At 38.6% G+C, this 16,387-nt stretch overlaps 1 protein-coding gene across 5 annotated transcripts in view; it reads left to right on the top strand.

The window, feature by feature from the left end:
- Positions 1 to 7: 7 nt before the first annotated feature.
- Positions 8 to 16,387, top strand: part of cnot3b (CCR4-NOT transcription complex, subunit 3b) — a 31,993-nt gene continuing 15,613 nt past the window's right edge. For 2 of the 5 annotated variants that reach the window (XM_034124568.1, XM_034124566.1), the window contains exons 1-10: positions 8 to 150; positions 2,345 to 2,407; positions 6,231 to 6,298; positions 6,710 to 6,745; positions 7,485 to 7,559; positions 8,505 to 8,594; positions 12,608 to 12,736; positions 13,413 to 13,508; positions 15,599 to 15,727; positions 15,938 to 16,028. In XM_034124568.1, coding sequence (XP_033980459.1) covers positions 2,383 to 2,407; positions 6,231 to 6,298; positions 6,710 to 6,745; positions 7,485 to 7,559; positions 8,505 to 8,594; positions 12,608 to 12,736; positions 13,413 to 13,508; positions 15,599 to 15,727; positions 15,938 to 16,028 — 739 coding nt within the window. In that variant the 5' untranslated portion in view covers positions 8 to 150; positions 2,345 to 2,382. Of the gene's footprint in view, positions 151 to 229; positions 362 to 2,344; positions 2,408 to 6,230; positions 6,299 to 6,709; positions 6,746 to 7,484; positions 7,560 to 8,504; positions 8,595 to 12,607; positions 12,737 to 13,412; positions 13,509 to 15,598; positions 15,728 to 15,937; positions 16,029 to 16,387 lie in introns of those variants that run through there. The other 3 variants (XM_034124570.1, XM_034124569.1, XM_034124567.1) reach the window with 2 other exon arrangements.

Below are 16,387 nucleotides of genomic sequence, written 5' to 3'. Positions count from 1 at the left end.
GTGTTCCTGGTAGCCATCTTGGATGTGCGGAGTGATTGTTTAGCGAGAAGATTTTTTTTTTATTTAGAAAAATAGCCTTTGTACTGAAACGTGGTAGATTTAACGGAGTTGGAAAACCGAGGAAAGAAATCGTAACTCGGGAAAATCCAGGTAAATTCGTCTCAGACTCAAAGATGATGCATTTATGTGCCTCCCCCCTCCTTTCTCTCTTTGCCTCTCTCCCCTCTCCGAATTGTGTCTCCCACATCAGAAAGCTGCAGCCGGTTGGAAGCTGCAGCTCTTCATACTGACAACACATCACCAACTTGTGTGTTTGCGGTTATAAAAACAGAAAAAGCACAACTTCCTCTGCTGAGCCGCGGTGTGTAAACTTTAGTTTGTTTCCAAGTGTGTGTGCTTGGATGTTGGAGCCAACACAGGCTGCTGGTGTCACTAATGATGCCCGCATTGTTTATAAACCGCCCGGGCTAACAAATGTTTGTCCCTCGGTCCGAGAACATGGCTCGGTTGTTCGGCTAGCTAGCACGGACACCAATTTTGTTTTAAGATTTGTCTAAAAAATGCCCATACCGTAAAACTGCCCTCAGATGATTTAAAACTAAATTGGCAAGTATGAGCGTGTGTTAGCAGGACGCAGGGCCTGTGTCCAGATGTGTGCACCTGTTTGGAAAAGTAATGCTAAAGCTAATTTATACTTTAGTGGTGTCTGTTGGAGTCACAATAATACAACTATAATTATGTTAGTGAACTAGCACATGCAATTTAGCCCTGTGTAAAACAACTTCACATTTTATAGTCCATTTCAAATGTAAATTATATTTTAACTTGCCCTTTGTGTCTTCAGGTTTGTTTTTTATCATTGATACATTTACCGAGTATTTTCTAGATTAATCGATAACTCGTTTGGTCTAAACATGCCCATCTAAATCCAAGGTGAAGTACTAGTTTTGTTAGTCCAGTAAAATTAGGTTTAACGTTATATAAACCCGAGAAAAGTACAACATCTCTATGTTCAAATGGTAAGGAAAACAGCAATTTCTGTTATATTTGCAATAAAAACAATATTATGGTTTAAATACGCATTTAAATCTGATTCTGACCTAGCTTTGAAATAAAAAATGTAAAGTAAGAAATTCATAGTGAGATACATTCCCTTATTATATATTGCAGTATTATTGATATACATCATTTTGATGTCATTATCACATAGGGGTGAGTTATATGATTTTTTTTTTTCGATGTATATATATATATGGACATTTTGGGCACCTTTTTTTTAAGCTTTAGAGGAGTGACATGATTTAAAATAGCATAAACAAAAGTTCAAGGTCAGACTTGAACCGGGGACATGCTCAGGATACCTTAAAATGATCAAAAATAAGTGTGTAAGCTTACCAATGATATCTATTCTACTCATCATGGCGATACATACAAGAAAATGCAAGGACTACTGAGAACAGAGAATATATAATGAATTGTTGCAAGGTTTGAGAAGTCTTTTTTTTAGTCTTAAAACATACTGCCTTTCTGTCTTGTTAATGCAACCTCCACCACATTAAAAAATGATATGAAACTAAAGCATAACTCCTTCAAGAACCCTTAAGAGTACCCAAGCCACATGTCTGCCTGCATGTAGGAGTAGCTACTTATTATTCTGTTGCACAATGAACTGAAGCTATTAAGACTTAAATGGTTGAATTAAAGCTAAATGAAGACAGTGATTCCATGTGAAGAGAGACTTTAAGCTTCACTTGTGCATTTATCAAGTACAGTCTGAAAACCTGCTGACTCTCAACTATATAATGAAGAAAGTATTTCTATGTAATGTACTCTGTCATACATTTCCTACATGCACTTGTATTTCTTGGTCCGGCCCATGTCCATCCCTTCAAATCTGCTGTGAGAATGTATTTGTTCATAACAACTTTACAGCCAAGTGATGCATTCAATGCAACAAGTTCCAACTGTTTTCTGGTGTTGTCTAAAAACATTTAAGTAAAAAGCAGAACGTCACAATGTATCCAAACGACTATGAAAGTGTCCAAGGTAGGATGGTTAATTTAGTTACAGGTAATTCCTCTTGGGTTGTTTTGGAGTATAAAGGTCAATGTTGGTGTCGGGGATCATCAGGGATTCAGTGCGTTGCCCAAAGACACTTCAGTGCAGCTAACTCTAAAATATATCCCTTTTGTGTCTCCCACTTCTCATCTCTACCTAATCTCTGTCTGTCATTGTAAAGGTTTCCTTGGTGCATATCATTTCATATTCTTGATGTTAAGGATCAAAGGTTTAATGAAAACAATAAATACATACATTAACCATTTTTCCTCTGTGTTTTCTGCAGTAAAAGAAGGCATGAAGACATCATCCTAGTCATCAGTCATGGCCGATAAAAGGAAACTACAAGGTGAGGTTTCCATCCCATCAAACAACTCAACTGATGAAAACTAGGAATTGTTGTGTTCTGATTACGTCTCAGGCTGGTTTACCACAAAGGAAACCGTTTACCGTCACAGTGATGGAAAAATAATTGAACTACAAAATAATAATAACAGCGTCTGTGATCGGAAAGTCCCCTTATGGCATCTTATGTAAGGGATAATGTACAGCGAGCCGGGATGATTTGAAAAAAACCGCTGATAGGGGGACCGGTATCCCAACCGCTTATTACACGGCTACCTACTAAACAAATCAACCACTTGACCCACTATATATACATTTGAAATGATTTTATTGTTTAAAAAACCCTGCAAACGCAACACGGTTGGTTGTACTTCGTAGCAACGGTAAGAACTGAGCATCTAAACCACAGCAGTACTGATCCAGGTTTTCTGCCCACTAACTGTCCAAGACTGTTCACATTTATCTTCCATTACCGCTCGTTTAACAATGTAAGAGCCCTTACCGTGTTCCATTTAGTGTTCACTTCCTGTCTTTTTTCTTCTGCAGATTTCTCTCCCCTCCAGCTCTGTGTATTTAACCTCTCTACTTCTCTTGGGGACAGTTCAGCATCACAAATCGACATTTTTGTGCTCTCTACAATCCTAAACAGACTTATTTCTGCCGGTTCATATGCCTGCACATGGCCCCGTGATCAAAGCGTCCTTGGCAACGGTCTGCTATCGAAAAGAGCAGACCACTGAATGTCCAAATTACCCAATCAGAATCGAGTACTCAACTAAGCCTTGTAATAGAAGAAGGTTACAAAAACAAAAGAGTGTAATCAGCTCATTTGATCACACCTACTGCGGCTTCGTATTGCATGTTGTGTGATGTGACCTCAGGAGGAAAAGTGTACTTTTATTTTCACACTGCTAGGTTGCATGGCTGGTAAACAAAAGTAAAAAGCGCCAACACTTACTTGTTTACTGAGTAATGTTATCCTGCCAGGTTGTTGGCTCCAGAGAGTCAGAAATACATCTGGTAAAGCTTAAACATGATGGCCTTGCTACCCTTTAACCTTTTCAAATAAGAGCAAATGAAGAAAAAATGGAATAAGGGCTTCATTAGCAATTGGGATATGATTTGCAGTTTAAGATGGAATGGTCATTTTTGGAACATCATTCACTTTATCATTGAAAACATATACAAATGAACATAGTGTGATCTTTAAAATCTAAAAATACTCTTTTTTTTTTTTTATTAGGATCTGTACCAAACAACCTAAAAAAAAGAATTCATGGATTTCCAGTCTTTTCCAGTTAAACATTTTAGGGTTATTTTTGGCAGATGAATTGGGTTATATTCACTTACCCATTAAATGCACCTAGTTATCCTGCAAGGGGACTCAAACGTGTTAGCGTAGCAGTGGAGCTGACTCGCGTGCAACAGTTCACAGGACTCGGATGATAACGCACGTTAGCTTGACTTTCTCACAACAAGCTTCATAACCTGACCCACAGCTTTGTGTGAAGACCTCCAGGTTCTGCTGTCAGACATTTTTTCTTAACTTTGATATCATTTTTAACGGACGTTTGTCGCTCCAGGCTGAAAAGCTACTTTTTTGACAGGCCTCATTCCTCACTGCCAGCGTCACTCATCCCTTCACGTGAGATCCTGTGATGCTCCAACTGTCATGATAAAAACACAACATGTACCTCCACTAAATCATGGAGAAAGATGATCAAGCACCAACTAGGCTCTGTCAAAATGTAATGTATTATTACAGAGGAGGTAGACTTTTATCTAAAAATAACTCACCCGCAGCAGAGTCTTAACATCAAGGCTGTTTAAGGGCAAACTAGAGTTTGTTTGCACAACTAAGTCTGTTCTTCACTAGCCCAGCAGCTGCATTCAAGTCACGCCAATTGATCAAATAACAATCAGAACAACACAAATACAATAGCAGCAGTATTGAGAGGCTACATCTATGGTGTTACGAGTTGGTACGTTTGTCAGTGTCTTGAAAAAGGAACTTATTATCCAACATGGTTTTAACAACAATTATACATTACATTACATTTAGCTGACGCTTTTATCCAAAGCGACTTACAATAAGTGCATTTGACCAAGAAGATACAAACTTGAAGAAAACAGAATCATATAAGTACATCAGGTTTCATAGAGCCAAAACATTTCAAGTGCTACTCAACTGGCTTTAGATAAACCTGTCCTTTATTAGTATATAAGTGCTTTGTTAGTAATTTTATTGCTCCAAGTGGAGTCGAAAGAGATGAGTTTTCAGTCTGCGCCGGAAGATGTGTAGGCTTTCTGCTGTCCTGATGTCAATGGGGAGCTCATTCCACCATTTTGGAGCCAGGATAGCAAACTGACGTGTTTTCGCTGATGGGAACACACGTCAGTTTGCTATCCTTATTATTATACACAGATTTATGATGACAGAAATTCCTAATTTTAATCGGGCAGATTTCCACCATCACATAATGCACCATGCACCCTCTTACCGTGAAGCCAGAAAACAATATTTCTGTTAGTCAAAACCTGTAGAATGCCTCGCCATCAGTTGTTAGCAGAGGGAGGCCCTATTAGCATTATTAGGTGCTCAAGATGTACAGAAAATGTATTGGGTGAAGGTATTGTGATGCAATCAAGGTTTGTTCAAATATATTCTTGTATGAATCATGTTTTAAGGAGATATTTTCGCAACAATATATAATCGATACTAGAGATGTAACAATGACCTGTTTAACTGCCTAAGAACAAACAGTATGCACATGGTTATTAAGGCGTAGATGTTGAAGTAAATGTAAAGAATTGTTCTGTGTTTGGGTTATACCATGGTTTGGATTCTGGTATAGAGTATCTCTCTACATTTTAGTTTTCTGGACATCCTACTTCATTGGGGGCAAATTCAACATTTCGCGACTAACTTGGCATTTAAATAATTGAAACTAAAATAACAGAAACCTCTCGATTTAATGCAAACCGCATCCTCCATGATGATGCTACAGTTGAATGCCCCTCCCCCTCTCTGAAACAAACTCCACATTAAAACCTTCATGAAGGATTTATGGCAGGGCTGCTGTGTTAGACTGCATTAGTTTTTAGCCTGCTAATAAAGCGGGTTCTGCTGAGTGTGCACAGGAGATATGTTTGTGTGTTCCCTCTCGCTTACAAGCATGATGTTCCTTTTAAGATATGCATGTTTCATGAGGATGTCAAACACAATTCTGTAAATGCTCTGCTAATGTGGAGAGTTTGTTGTTTGTGTATGGGTTATATGAAACAGGAGTGGCCTGGTTCAGAAACATTTCCCTAGATTACTTTACCATAAAAATGTAATTACTTACTAAATGTAATTGAGTTTTTATACCTCCTTGCCAATAAGGGGTTGTTTTGGGTTGTCCATCCCAATTAGATGTAAGATTCTCTTGAACTTGATTTCCCAGAAAGGTTATATTGAGATTTCTTCTAATTTGGCACAAACGTCCATTTGGATTCAAGGATAAACCAAATGGGTTTTCATGGGCATAGGTAAGAGGTCAAGGTCGCTGTGACCTTAGGTCTGGCCAATCTTTCTGACCGTGATTTCTCAGGAGCGACTAGCACACATTTCTTCTAATTTGGCGAACATCCCTGGACTCTAGGATTAGATTTTAGTGTACAAACGTCCCTGTATGTTTTTGCCATAACATAAAAATGCATGGGCTAATTATGATAATGTGTACATCATAAAATCTGCTTCTTGAGACTAGCCGTGTGTTTGAAGTTTCTATATTCACTCTCTATTCCCTTCTGTTATTCTGCTCTTCTCGTCTCTTCTCCTGCAGGTGAAATAGATCGATGTCTGAAAAAAGTAGCGGAAGGAGTCGAACAGTTTGAAGACATTTGGCAAAAGGTAAGGAAGCATCATTCTTCAGACTTAAAAATTGATTCATATATTTTCTATTGATTGTTAAGATTGTAAGACAAAATATTTTTTTGAATTTTTGAATAATGAAAATTGAGCAGAATTATTTCCCATTGCTCGTCAAAAATGTCTGAAAAATATCTGGAACCGGAAGTCTTTAAAATATAAGATAATCGTGGGAAATGTTTTAAAGACTTGGTTAACCAGCATGATTCCACATTGGAAAAGCTGGAACCAGAGAATATTGGCATAATGATTGATTAACAAAACTGTTATTGATTAAATGTGTGCCAATCAACAACATTTTTGAACCCTTTATTGTCTGTATGTTTGTTAAGCTCAGGGAATACAACCCTTGTCATTTCATCTGTGGATTGTACATTTATTTCATTTATTAAGGGCAAGATTTGGAGAAGTGAAGGACATCTATCCAAAGTAAATGTTTTTTTTGAAAATAAAAAAATGTCAGTGTTTTTGAAATTGTTTGTTTTTGCTGCATTAATTGACTCTATTTCCTCATCTACTTCTGAGTTTAATTTCTCTCACCATTGTTGTTGGCCAAGACCAAGGCTGCTACAGTCACAGTAGTTAAAATAATCCTACCACCACCACACCAGGGTGCACATTTCTCCTGATACTGACTATAATCTGAGCTGTTATTAAAGCAGCAGCACAGAGGCACACACTGTAAATCTGCTCTGCTAATGAAGAGGCACAATGTGTTGGTGTTTTATATCCCAGTTGCCCTTTTTCCTTCATTATATCCTGTATTTATTGTGCAGCTGTGTTTGTATTTTGCAGTTTTTCGCTAATCACTACAAAGCTAATTGAGTCATAGAGGCTTGTCTTACCCCCAATGTTGTATTTTTATGACTTGTATTGATTTAATAGCTTATTTTATTATACAATTGGTGTGATGTTTATCTTTGTTCTTTAATTAATAGTCACTGTTGCAACCAACTTAATTTCCCTGCACAGATCAATAGAGTTATGATGACATTAATTGATAGCACAAAGCTAAGGTAAACAACAGAATTGAAAAGTACTTGATTGGCAGACTGATTAGAGTTGTGTCATTATTAATGTTTACAGAATATATGAATAAACAAGGACAATAATTGTTTTGTTTATGCACGAGTACTTGTCTGACCCTCCGGTTTGTTTTCCTCCTCAGCTTCACAATGCAGCGAACGCAAATCAGAAGGAGAAATATGAAGCAGACCTCAAGAAAGAGATTAAAAAGCTACAGGTAAAGGCAGAGAGAAAAACACTTCTTCTCCCACAAAATGACCCGTTTTCCTTTCTTCTGCACGGCTCCACGGTGAATGAAGAATGGAAAAAAAGAGAAAGGTCTTCATGAATTTAAGTAAATTGAGCTACGTTTAACAAAAGCAAAACGATATTGAAACATTTCCTAGCAAACTCGCACAACTCATGCAGAATATTCCACGTGTATTTTGGACTCATCCAGGTGAGAAGCCGGCCTTTTCAAGTGTGAGACTATTTCTTTAGAAATGTATTATATAGTAAGGTTTTAGGAGATGCATGTGTTTGAGAAGTAGTGAGCACTCGGCACCACTGGATTACTGAGACTTCTTTTCAGTTGAGTTGCGGTATCCATTTATTTAAATCAAGACCTTTCTCTATTTATGATTCTTCATTCACCCTTTGAGAAAACATGCCATACAGAAATTGAGATTAAACAACGTGACCATTTTGTGGGTTAAGAATACCATTAAACCAATTACCAAAATAGATGATTTGATTTCCTTTTTATCCAATACTCACTTTATATTTTCCACCATTTTCATTGGATATCCAGATAAAGATAAAACCAGGTGTATGAGGTTTCTTTCAGCCAGAATGAGCAGGTTGAGGTCTGGTCCAGCGTTCACCATGGAATTGGAAAACATCAAATTTGTTTGCTGACATAGATTTTTGACCTGCCCCCACAAAGAGGTGTGTGTGCGTGCTGCTAGAGTCAAGGATTAAATATCATCATGGTCAGCCAGAGGGTTACCATGAGGACCAAACTCCAAGCCAAGCATGTTTGCAGCGTGTAGACACCAAGTTCACCGTCCGTGACTGCTGAGGACGAGTCTCTGCATGTATTCACTCGTGTACCTGTCTCTCTCTCCGTCTCCCCCCCTGCTGTGTTCCTCTCCCTCTTCTCCTTCTTCTTCTGCTCCCCTAGCGTCTTCGAGACCAGATCAAGACGTGGGTGGCTTCCAACGAGATCAAAGACAAAAGGCAGCTAGTAGAGAACCGCAAACTCATAGAAACGGTGAGTAGGACACAATATGTTCATTATCACACTCCTGCAGGAGCCATGGAGAACAAAAAAGAAACTGGATTTGACATTCTCCAGGTCATATACACGATTAGGAATGACTGATATCCTATCTAGGACAATTACAATAACTCTTTCATTGATCAGCCTTTTGTTTACCAAAATATATTAGCCAATATAATATAAAGTGTGTTATACAGGTTCCTGAAATGTTTATTTTTATTGTAAAATTCTTCGACCAAAAATGTTATTTTTAAAGTTCAGTTTGGACCTTGGAGTTATTCCAGTTTCACTGCAATGTTTTACCTGTGCAGTATTTTGACCTGATCTCTATATCTGTCTACTTTGGTATATGAATGCAGAATGTTGGTACATTTTGGTATCAGAAGAGTTTTGGTTTCCATTTGAGGTCCTTTTAGTTTGAGTGGGCTCTGTCTGAATGCTTTTTTCCACCTGGAAAGGAAAAGAAGCCAGACACATTTGCCAAAATGCAATATAATCTCATTGGCTATCATCTGATGACAATTTGCCTTTTTGTAGTTACATTTATCTGCATTCATATCTAGGGATGGGTACCGAGCCCCGGTATTAAACGGGCCCCGGGGCTGAATTATTAAAGACCGTGGTACCGTTAAGCTCCAACGTTATCGGTCTTTATTGTTACTGGAGACATGTAAAAAATATATCTCGTATGTATTATTGCTACACAAACATTTTATTGCAGTTTTAGTGTCGCCAACTCCGTTTCTAATACGCAAAAAGACTGCAAAATGCGTCTCTTTAGTATTTTCGATCTTTCCAATCCAGACGAGAGATCTCTCTCCCCCGTCTGTGTGCGAGGGGGCGGGGCAGTTTACACACACGCAGCTGCTACATGCAGCAACACACACACACACGGAGGAGATGGCGGAGGGAACGCGCTCCGAGGTGTGGTTAAACTTTACCCGTCTCGATGTGGACAATGCTCACTACCAAAAGTGCAATAAGAGTTTAGCATGTAAGGGCGGTAACACGAGCAATTTGTCGAAACATTTAGCAAAAGTGCACCACATTCAGACGGAGAAATGCACCGTTTTCGACTGTCTTTCTAGTAGCTCTATAACCCCATCCACGAGTAACGTTTCCACGTCAGGTGTTATGTATGCTAGCAGCAACACACGGAGTTAACTCAATTATACAAACATGGGTTAATGATTAGAGGTAACTGAGTTATTCATTTTGTTAAAGTTTCAGCTGTTCTGTTTACAATTCTGTCATCAGATTATTTAATACCATTTGTTAAAACATTGTTGTTTCTTTTGATGTGAAATATTATGTATTTAACTTAAATAAAAAGCAATGTTAGTTTTGTTCACAATTTGTTTAGTTAGTTTACCTTATTTTTTTCTCCAAAAGAACCGATGAAAGTACCGTTAAAGCACCGGACCGATAAGCGGTATCGATAAAAGTAGTAGTACCGTTAAAACCTTAACGATACCCATCCCTATTCATATGCAGATACATGGTTTTGTCTAAACCAGGTAACAGGGGCGCTTCGCCTTCTTACTTTCGTTATGAGCCCTCATACCAAAGTGCAGATTTTCCCCGTAACATTTAAAAATGATGCCAGAAAACAATATTTCTTTTCGCAAAAAACATAAAAATTACTGTGAGACATAGACAGCTTTGTTTTTACGGAGCTCAGACGTCGCGTTGTAGTTTATGTCCGCGGCGCCATCTTGTATACGGGCGCCATGTTCTCGCCATAATTGATATATCTTATATACAAGGTCAGCGTCCTCCTTATTTTTCTAGAAAACTCTCTAGAATGAGAATTCAACATAGTCATAACTGGACTTTAAACAATGAGCAGCGCATGGGAGAGGAAGTCTTAGCTTTTGTCTTTTTAACAAACAATAATATCATGCTATATTATATTTCTCAATGACACTTTGTGGTTTCAGTTTGTTGTGAAGACGTTAGCATTTTGCTTCTGGCGATTAGATTTATGATTAGAAAATGATAAAAGTAGGGTAGACATGTGGATATTATCCGGCTGAACAAAACATGCATTTATCAAACAGGTTCGTTTCCACAGACCTTATTTCGAGCTATTTTCCAAAATCCTATGGAGAAATCCCATTGCTTTTTTGTAGAGGGAACCCATGCGCAGTTTATTTCCGGGTAAATGCGTCATCCCTGCACCACTCTATTGTCTTCAGGAAGAAGGAGTCAGTAGTTTTATTCTCCATTGAGAAACTGCATTCAACTTCTGTTCAATCTGTCAAAAGTAATTTCCACAGCTAAAATATAAAATACATCCATTGGAATGTTTTAAATCACTTCAACAATACATTTCCCAATAGGCTCCAAATAACCCTATATCCTATAGTAGTCCTATAAAGTAGTTCCTATTATAGTCACATTTTTTATGTTCACATACATCTTGTCCTTAGATAAAAGCTTCCCCTACTCACACTAAAGCAAATTCATGAATTCTACATATTGTGGGTTTTAAAATGAGAAAAAGCCAAAGGGATTGTACTGTAAATCTGCAGTATATCATGTATAATAAAATGAATCATCAATAAATCATCCCTGGCTTTGATCCAGAGCTTTTCTTTACTTTTCTTTTGAGTTTTTATCATCAAGGACTGAAGATGTTGCCAAAATAATTTCTCAGAAAGCCTTTAAAGAAAGACCTGCACACAGGAGAGGCTCATTACAGCGTTCTTCACAGAGAGCTGGTAAACATGGCAGCAGGTCCGATACTGAACACCTGTTCTTAAGCGTAGCTCCCCCCCCCCCCGACGAGCCCTGATGAGGGTTATTGAGTGGCCTGAATATGAGCCACCTGCCCTCACAATGAGAGACGCAGCTCCTCGCCAGCTCCTCGCCAGCTCCTCGCCAGCTCCTCGCCAGCTCCCTCTGAACTCCATGAGTTGGTTTTCATCCCAAAGCCGCTCTTCAGGACTTCCTGTGGTTTAGTCGGTCGATCTGAAATGACACGTCCTGCAGGAAGCAGCCGGGGTTTGCTCCAAACATTTTGTCATGACACGGAAAAAGGAACATCAGACTGTACTACACATAGATACAGATGTACAGAATAACTATTACATTTAGAGTTGTCCTAAGGGTCTTCTTAATGAAAAACTAGGGGGGTTTTTCTTCCTTATTTCCCCAAATGTTAGTGTTTACATTTTTTGCAATTAGTCCAATTTCAGTGAGAGCGCTGCATTGTAATACTATCAGGCAATTCCCCATCGTTAATATCGGTCCACTAAAAGTTCTTGTTTTTCCCACTGACGCAAAAGTGTTTGACAACATTATGAAAGGGACCCTACAGAGAAATCCAAGTTTTGCCTGAGAATAACTTTTGTTAAAACCTGAAAATCTTTTAGATAATACTAATCTATGATTTCTGTTCTCCCTCACAACAAACTTTGACACCACCCGCACACTTCTCCAACTCTCACTCATGTTCTGTTGTCTTCCGGCAACATTTCAGAATAAGACTTCTTCTCCTCGCCTGGTTAGGCACAAACATAAAGCAAAACTTTGTATTTGTCTTTAGGGTGCTTTCGTTAAGTTGTCAGACTATCACAAGAACAATCTGAGCCTTTCAGAAAAAACTCAGCCACAATAACTCAGGAAATCAGGGTCCAGGTTTAAGGATGCAGAAGTTACACTTTAAGTCCTCAGTCCATCAGTTTTGATTGATTTGAATCACTGGCTTCACTAGCTATTCTATTAGCTCCTATTGTGCCACTTCCATTCATTATTGCTGATTTCTCCAAATGAAAAGCTCTATCTTAGCTAAGACTATTAAAACGACAGATACATTTATAAAAATCAGATATTTCCAGATATTTTTCAATATAAAGTAGATTTCTCTTCATATTCCTTATTCTTGTATTATCAAAAGATCTGCTGTGACCTTTTCTGCTTGTAGATTTTAATGATTGTTTTCATTTCTATGTAATCCATAATTTGTGTGTCTTTCTGTCTCTGTTTGTGTCTGCCTGCAGCAAATGGAGCGGTTCAAAATAGTGGAGAGAGAAACCAAGACGAAGGCGTACTCTAAAGAAGGGCTGGGTCTGGCCCAGAAGGTGGACCCCGCCCAGAAGGAGAAGGAGGAGGTCGGCACCTGGCTAACGGTGAGGATAGAATAGAATCCTTTATTGTCATTATACAGGTACAATGAGATAGTAGAACTGGACCTCAATGTTCCCACTTTAATGCAACTAAATGACACTGTATCCTTAAAAAAGGAGAGGTGACTTCACTCCTAACTGGTGCTGGGTTTTTTAACAAAACCTGGAACTGAAAGTAAAATAAAAGTGGAAAATAGACAAAACACTGTCTTAACTTTCACAAAAACAAAGACTGAAAACCGTATTAACCAGCAGCCTCTTGCATGAATACATGGCAGCTGTTTATGGTTCCTACATAGTTAACTCATTTTAAAACCATGGTGAGATATTAGGACACACCGTAATGTGAAGGGAGAGTTACTCATTTATAGCGTAAATATGTTTTTCTACATTTTTAAAGTCCAAACATTGAATTGATAAACCCATAAAACAAATAGACAGAAAGAAAAGAATGTCTGAAAATAATTGTTCTTTAAATTGATACACAAATCATAATTATATAAATAAGTATCTTAAGCTGCTGCATTAAGGTCAAATGATTGAAATGAATCCTACATTAATTTCACAACGCTACCATTAATAGTTTCTCAAACATTGTTCATTCTGTCAGTTTGATATCAAACTAAGTGCACAAAAAATGTCCAACCATTCATTATCTCTTCCTCCTGTTCTCCTCCAGAATACGATAGACACGCTGAACATGCAGGTGGACCAGTTCGAGAGCGAGGTGGAGTCCCTCTCAGTCCAGACCAGGAAAAAGAAAGGAGACAAAGAGGTGGGTCCTTCCTCCCCCTCTGATCCCTTTATCATCTGTCTTCTTTTTCTGTGTATAGCTGACCCAGGTACAGTCAGTCAGACCTCTCTCCTCTGTTATCTCTCTGTGCTGGGGAGGTCACACAATGTGTCCTTCTTTCACTTTCACTCTCCGGGGGCCTCATTTATAGCACAACTTATCTGGCTTTATAATGGACGACAAGGCATTTGAAGAGCGGCACTCATACCTCCTACCTGCAGTGACACAAAGATTCTTACGTCACTGAAATTATTCTTTATGGCATCAAATTTCATTCTCTGTAATTGGCAAAGGACTTTTTGTTATATAAATGAGACCCAGAGGGGTTCATGCCTCTGTGTTACTGGTATTGTTAGCTATATCTTCAAATACTGAAATGGGTTTCTGGTTTTACACACAGGCTCTAAAATGAGACCAATAAGGGGCGAAAGAAAAGGAAAAAGTTACATTTGTCTTTTCATGAATGCTTTTCTCAAAGTCTTTTTCTTTTATCTGGCGTTGAGGATGAAGCATGCAGAAGGAAATATACAGGGACTCCACATCTACACATTTTCAACCTCCATCTTGAGTGTCCGCATTACTTAAAAGGGTAGTTCACATAGTTTGAAGTGGTGTTGTATGAGGTCACTATCCTTAGTCTTAGGTTTGGAGGGCTAATTTGGAGAAGCTAAAATGAGTTGCAGCACATTGCGTTCAGCAGTGTTCTTCTGTGCAAAGAGGCAGAAGCTGACCATCTTTTAAGCCACCTAAAATGATATATTAACTGATGTGTCTTTACCATTTAATATATCTGATCTCTCTTCAAAGCAACCAGACTCCATTGAGACAAAACAGTTCTTTTGGCTTGCAGGAGCAACACTCGATCAGTTTGTTTGTCTTCTTGTGTGACCTTGGTGTATTAACGGATTAGTTCTGTTTGGCAAAAGTCACACCATAACAACCTCTATCCAAAGATTAAATCACAATTCTTTCAATGGAGTCTGGTTGCTTTGAAGAGAGCCTGACAACTAGGGATGGGTATCATTAAGATTTGAACGGTACTACTACTTTTAGCTTTGATTAAGGCAGTAGAAATCTCCGCATGTCTCCGTCTGAATATGGAGCACTTTCACCAGATCTTTGAAAACACCTAACAACTGTTGGTATAAAATATAGATTTTAAACGTTTGGCGGCAACTTGTGCGTGCTGACCTCTACCTACTGTAGAGTACTGTGTTATACAACCCCACTGCAGAACATCCCTTTAATGTTGGACCCACTGTGACATTGGGACTTTAGATGTAGCCTTTTAGAGCCCGCATGTATGCACTCAGCACACAGACGTCCCCATGTCCCCGACATGTGCGGGGGCAGCATTCATATATATTATGTTGAAACACATGAATCTGTTCCACTCTGCTGCCTCCACTAATGCAGGCCAGCTGCAGCCCAACAACGTAAAGTGCTGGAGCCGCTGTGTTACTGTAATCACATCAGTTCAGCCAGTCACCATAAGAGCTCCACGTGTTCCTGTTCTTTAGGTTTCATCCCACAGAAACACCCAGATAGTGTTTTAGATTTGTCAAAAAAACTCACATTAAAAACCACAAGTAGAGAAAAAGGCTAAACTTAATACAGAAAACTTGTCAAAAAGCTTTCGGACATGTGTGAATGAACTATTGAAATCAGAAGTGGTGCTGTGATTATTTGTCTATTTCATGATGCATAAAGTGAACATGTAACCGCTGAACCTTTCACATGTTTCCTCACTTCTGTGTGTTCACCTTTCAATTGTACAAATGTTTATTTAAATGCCTTTTTCAAGGAATAAGTGAGTGTTATGTTTGTGCTTTCATATTAGAATAAGCTAATTTTTATTTCAAATATTAAAGTGATATAATTCATTGTTATCTGGATATAAAGCCAGCTGAATCAACAAATAATACATTTCAACAATGAGACCCATCGTGGTGACTTTCTTATGCTGTTGGCAGCTCTTTAATCCACTTTTGTGAGAATAAAATACTGCAGACGGTTTGGTATCATATTAACACCTTTTCGCCCCCCCCCCCCCCCCCCACACTCCTGTGCAGAATCAGGACCGGATTGAGGAGCTGAAGAAGTTCATCGAAAAGCATCGTCACCACATCCGGATGCTGGAGACCATACTGAGGATGCTGGACAACGACTCAGTGCAGGTGGACTCCGTCAGGAAGATCAAGGTGCGCTCATGTCTTCATAAAACAAAGTATCCCAAATATTTGTTGTTTTTGAAATTGTAGGTGCAGCTTATTTCCTGTTTGCCTTCCTTTTCCTTGTTAAAACTGCACACAATGTTCTTTTCAGAGCATTATCATCATTCCTAATATTTCTAATGACAGCCTGACTGAGCCATGTAATCCATCTTTTTATTTGTCCTGTCTTTAATAAAGGATGATGTGGAGTATTACCTGGACTCGTCGCAGGATCCAGACTTCGAGGAGAACGAGTTTCTCTACGACGACCTGGACCTGGACGAGCTCAGTAAGTCCAGAAAGAGCTGGAGTGTGTTATACAGCAGTGTCTTTGTGTGCGGCAAGCAGGAGAGAAACTCATTTTTTGACCGCAGTGAAAATCGTTTTAGGGGAATCTCTGAAAAATATAGATTTAACAGAATATTATGTCTCATAAAACATGCTGTGCAAGCTGTTTTTCAATACATATGAACTTCTGATCTTCTGCGCTGGAGTTATTGGGAATGTTTGGCTCACACAAGTCAGAAACTCTTGAATCTTATTTGACCAGTTTAATAAAAAATAATAATGTTAGTGAAGCCTACTCTTTAATCACATTGAAATGACAGAGACATATTAACAATGGAACAGGCTGTATTGCCCCTTCTT

This window comes from Trematomus bernacchii, unplaced genomic scaffold (genome assembly GCF_902827165.1).
Source record: "Trematomus bernacchii unplaced genomic scaffold, fTreBer1.1, whole genome shotgun sequence".
Lineage (NCBI taxonomy): Eukaryota > Metazoa > Chordata > Actinopteri > Perciformes > Nototheniidae > Trematomus > Trematomus bernacchii.
Note: the sequence above shows the minus strand (reverse complement) of the source record. Positions and strands in the feature narration are given on the sequence as shown.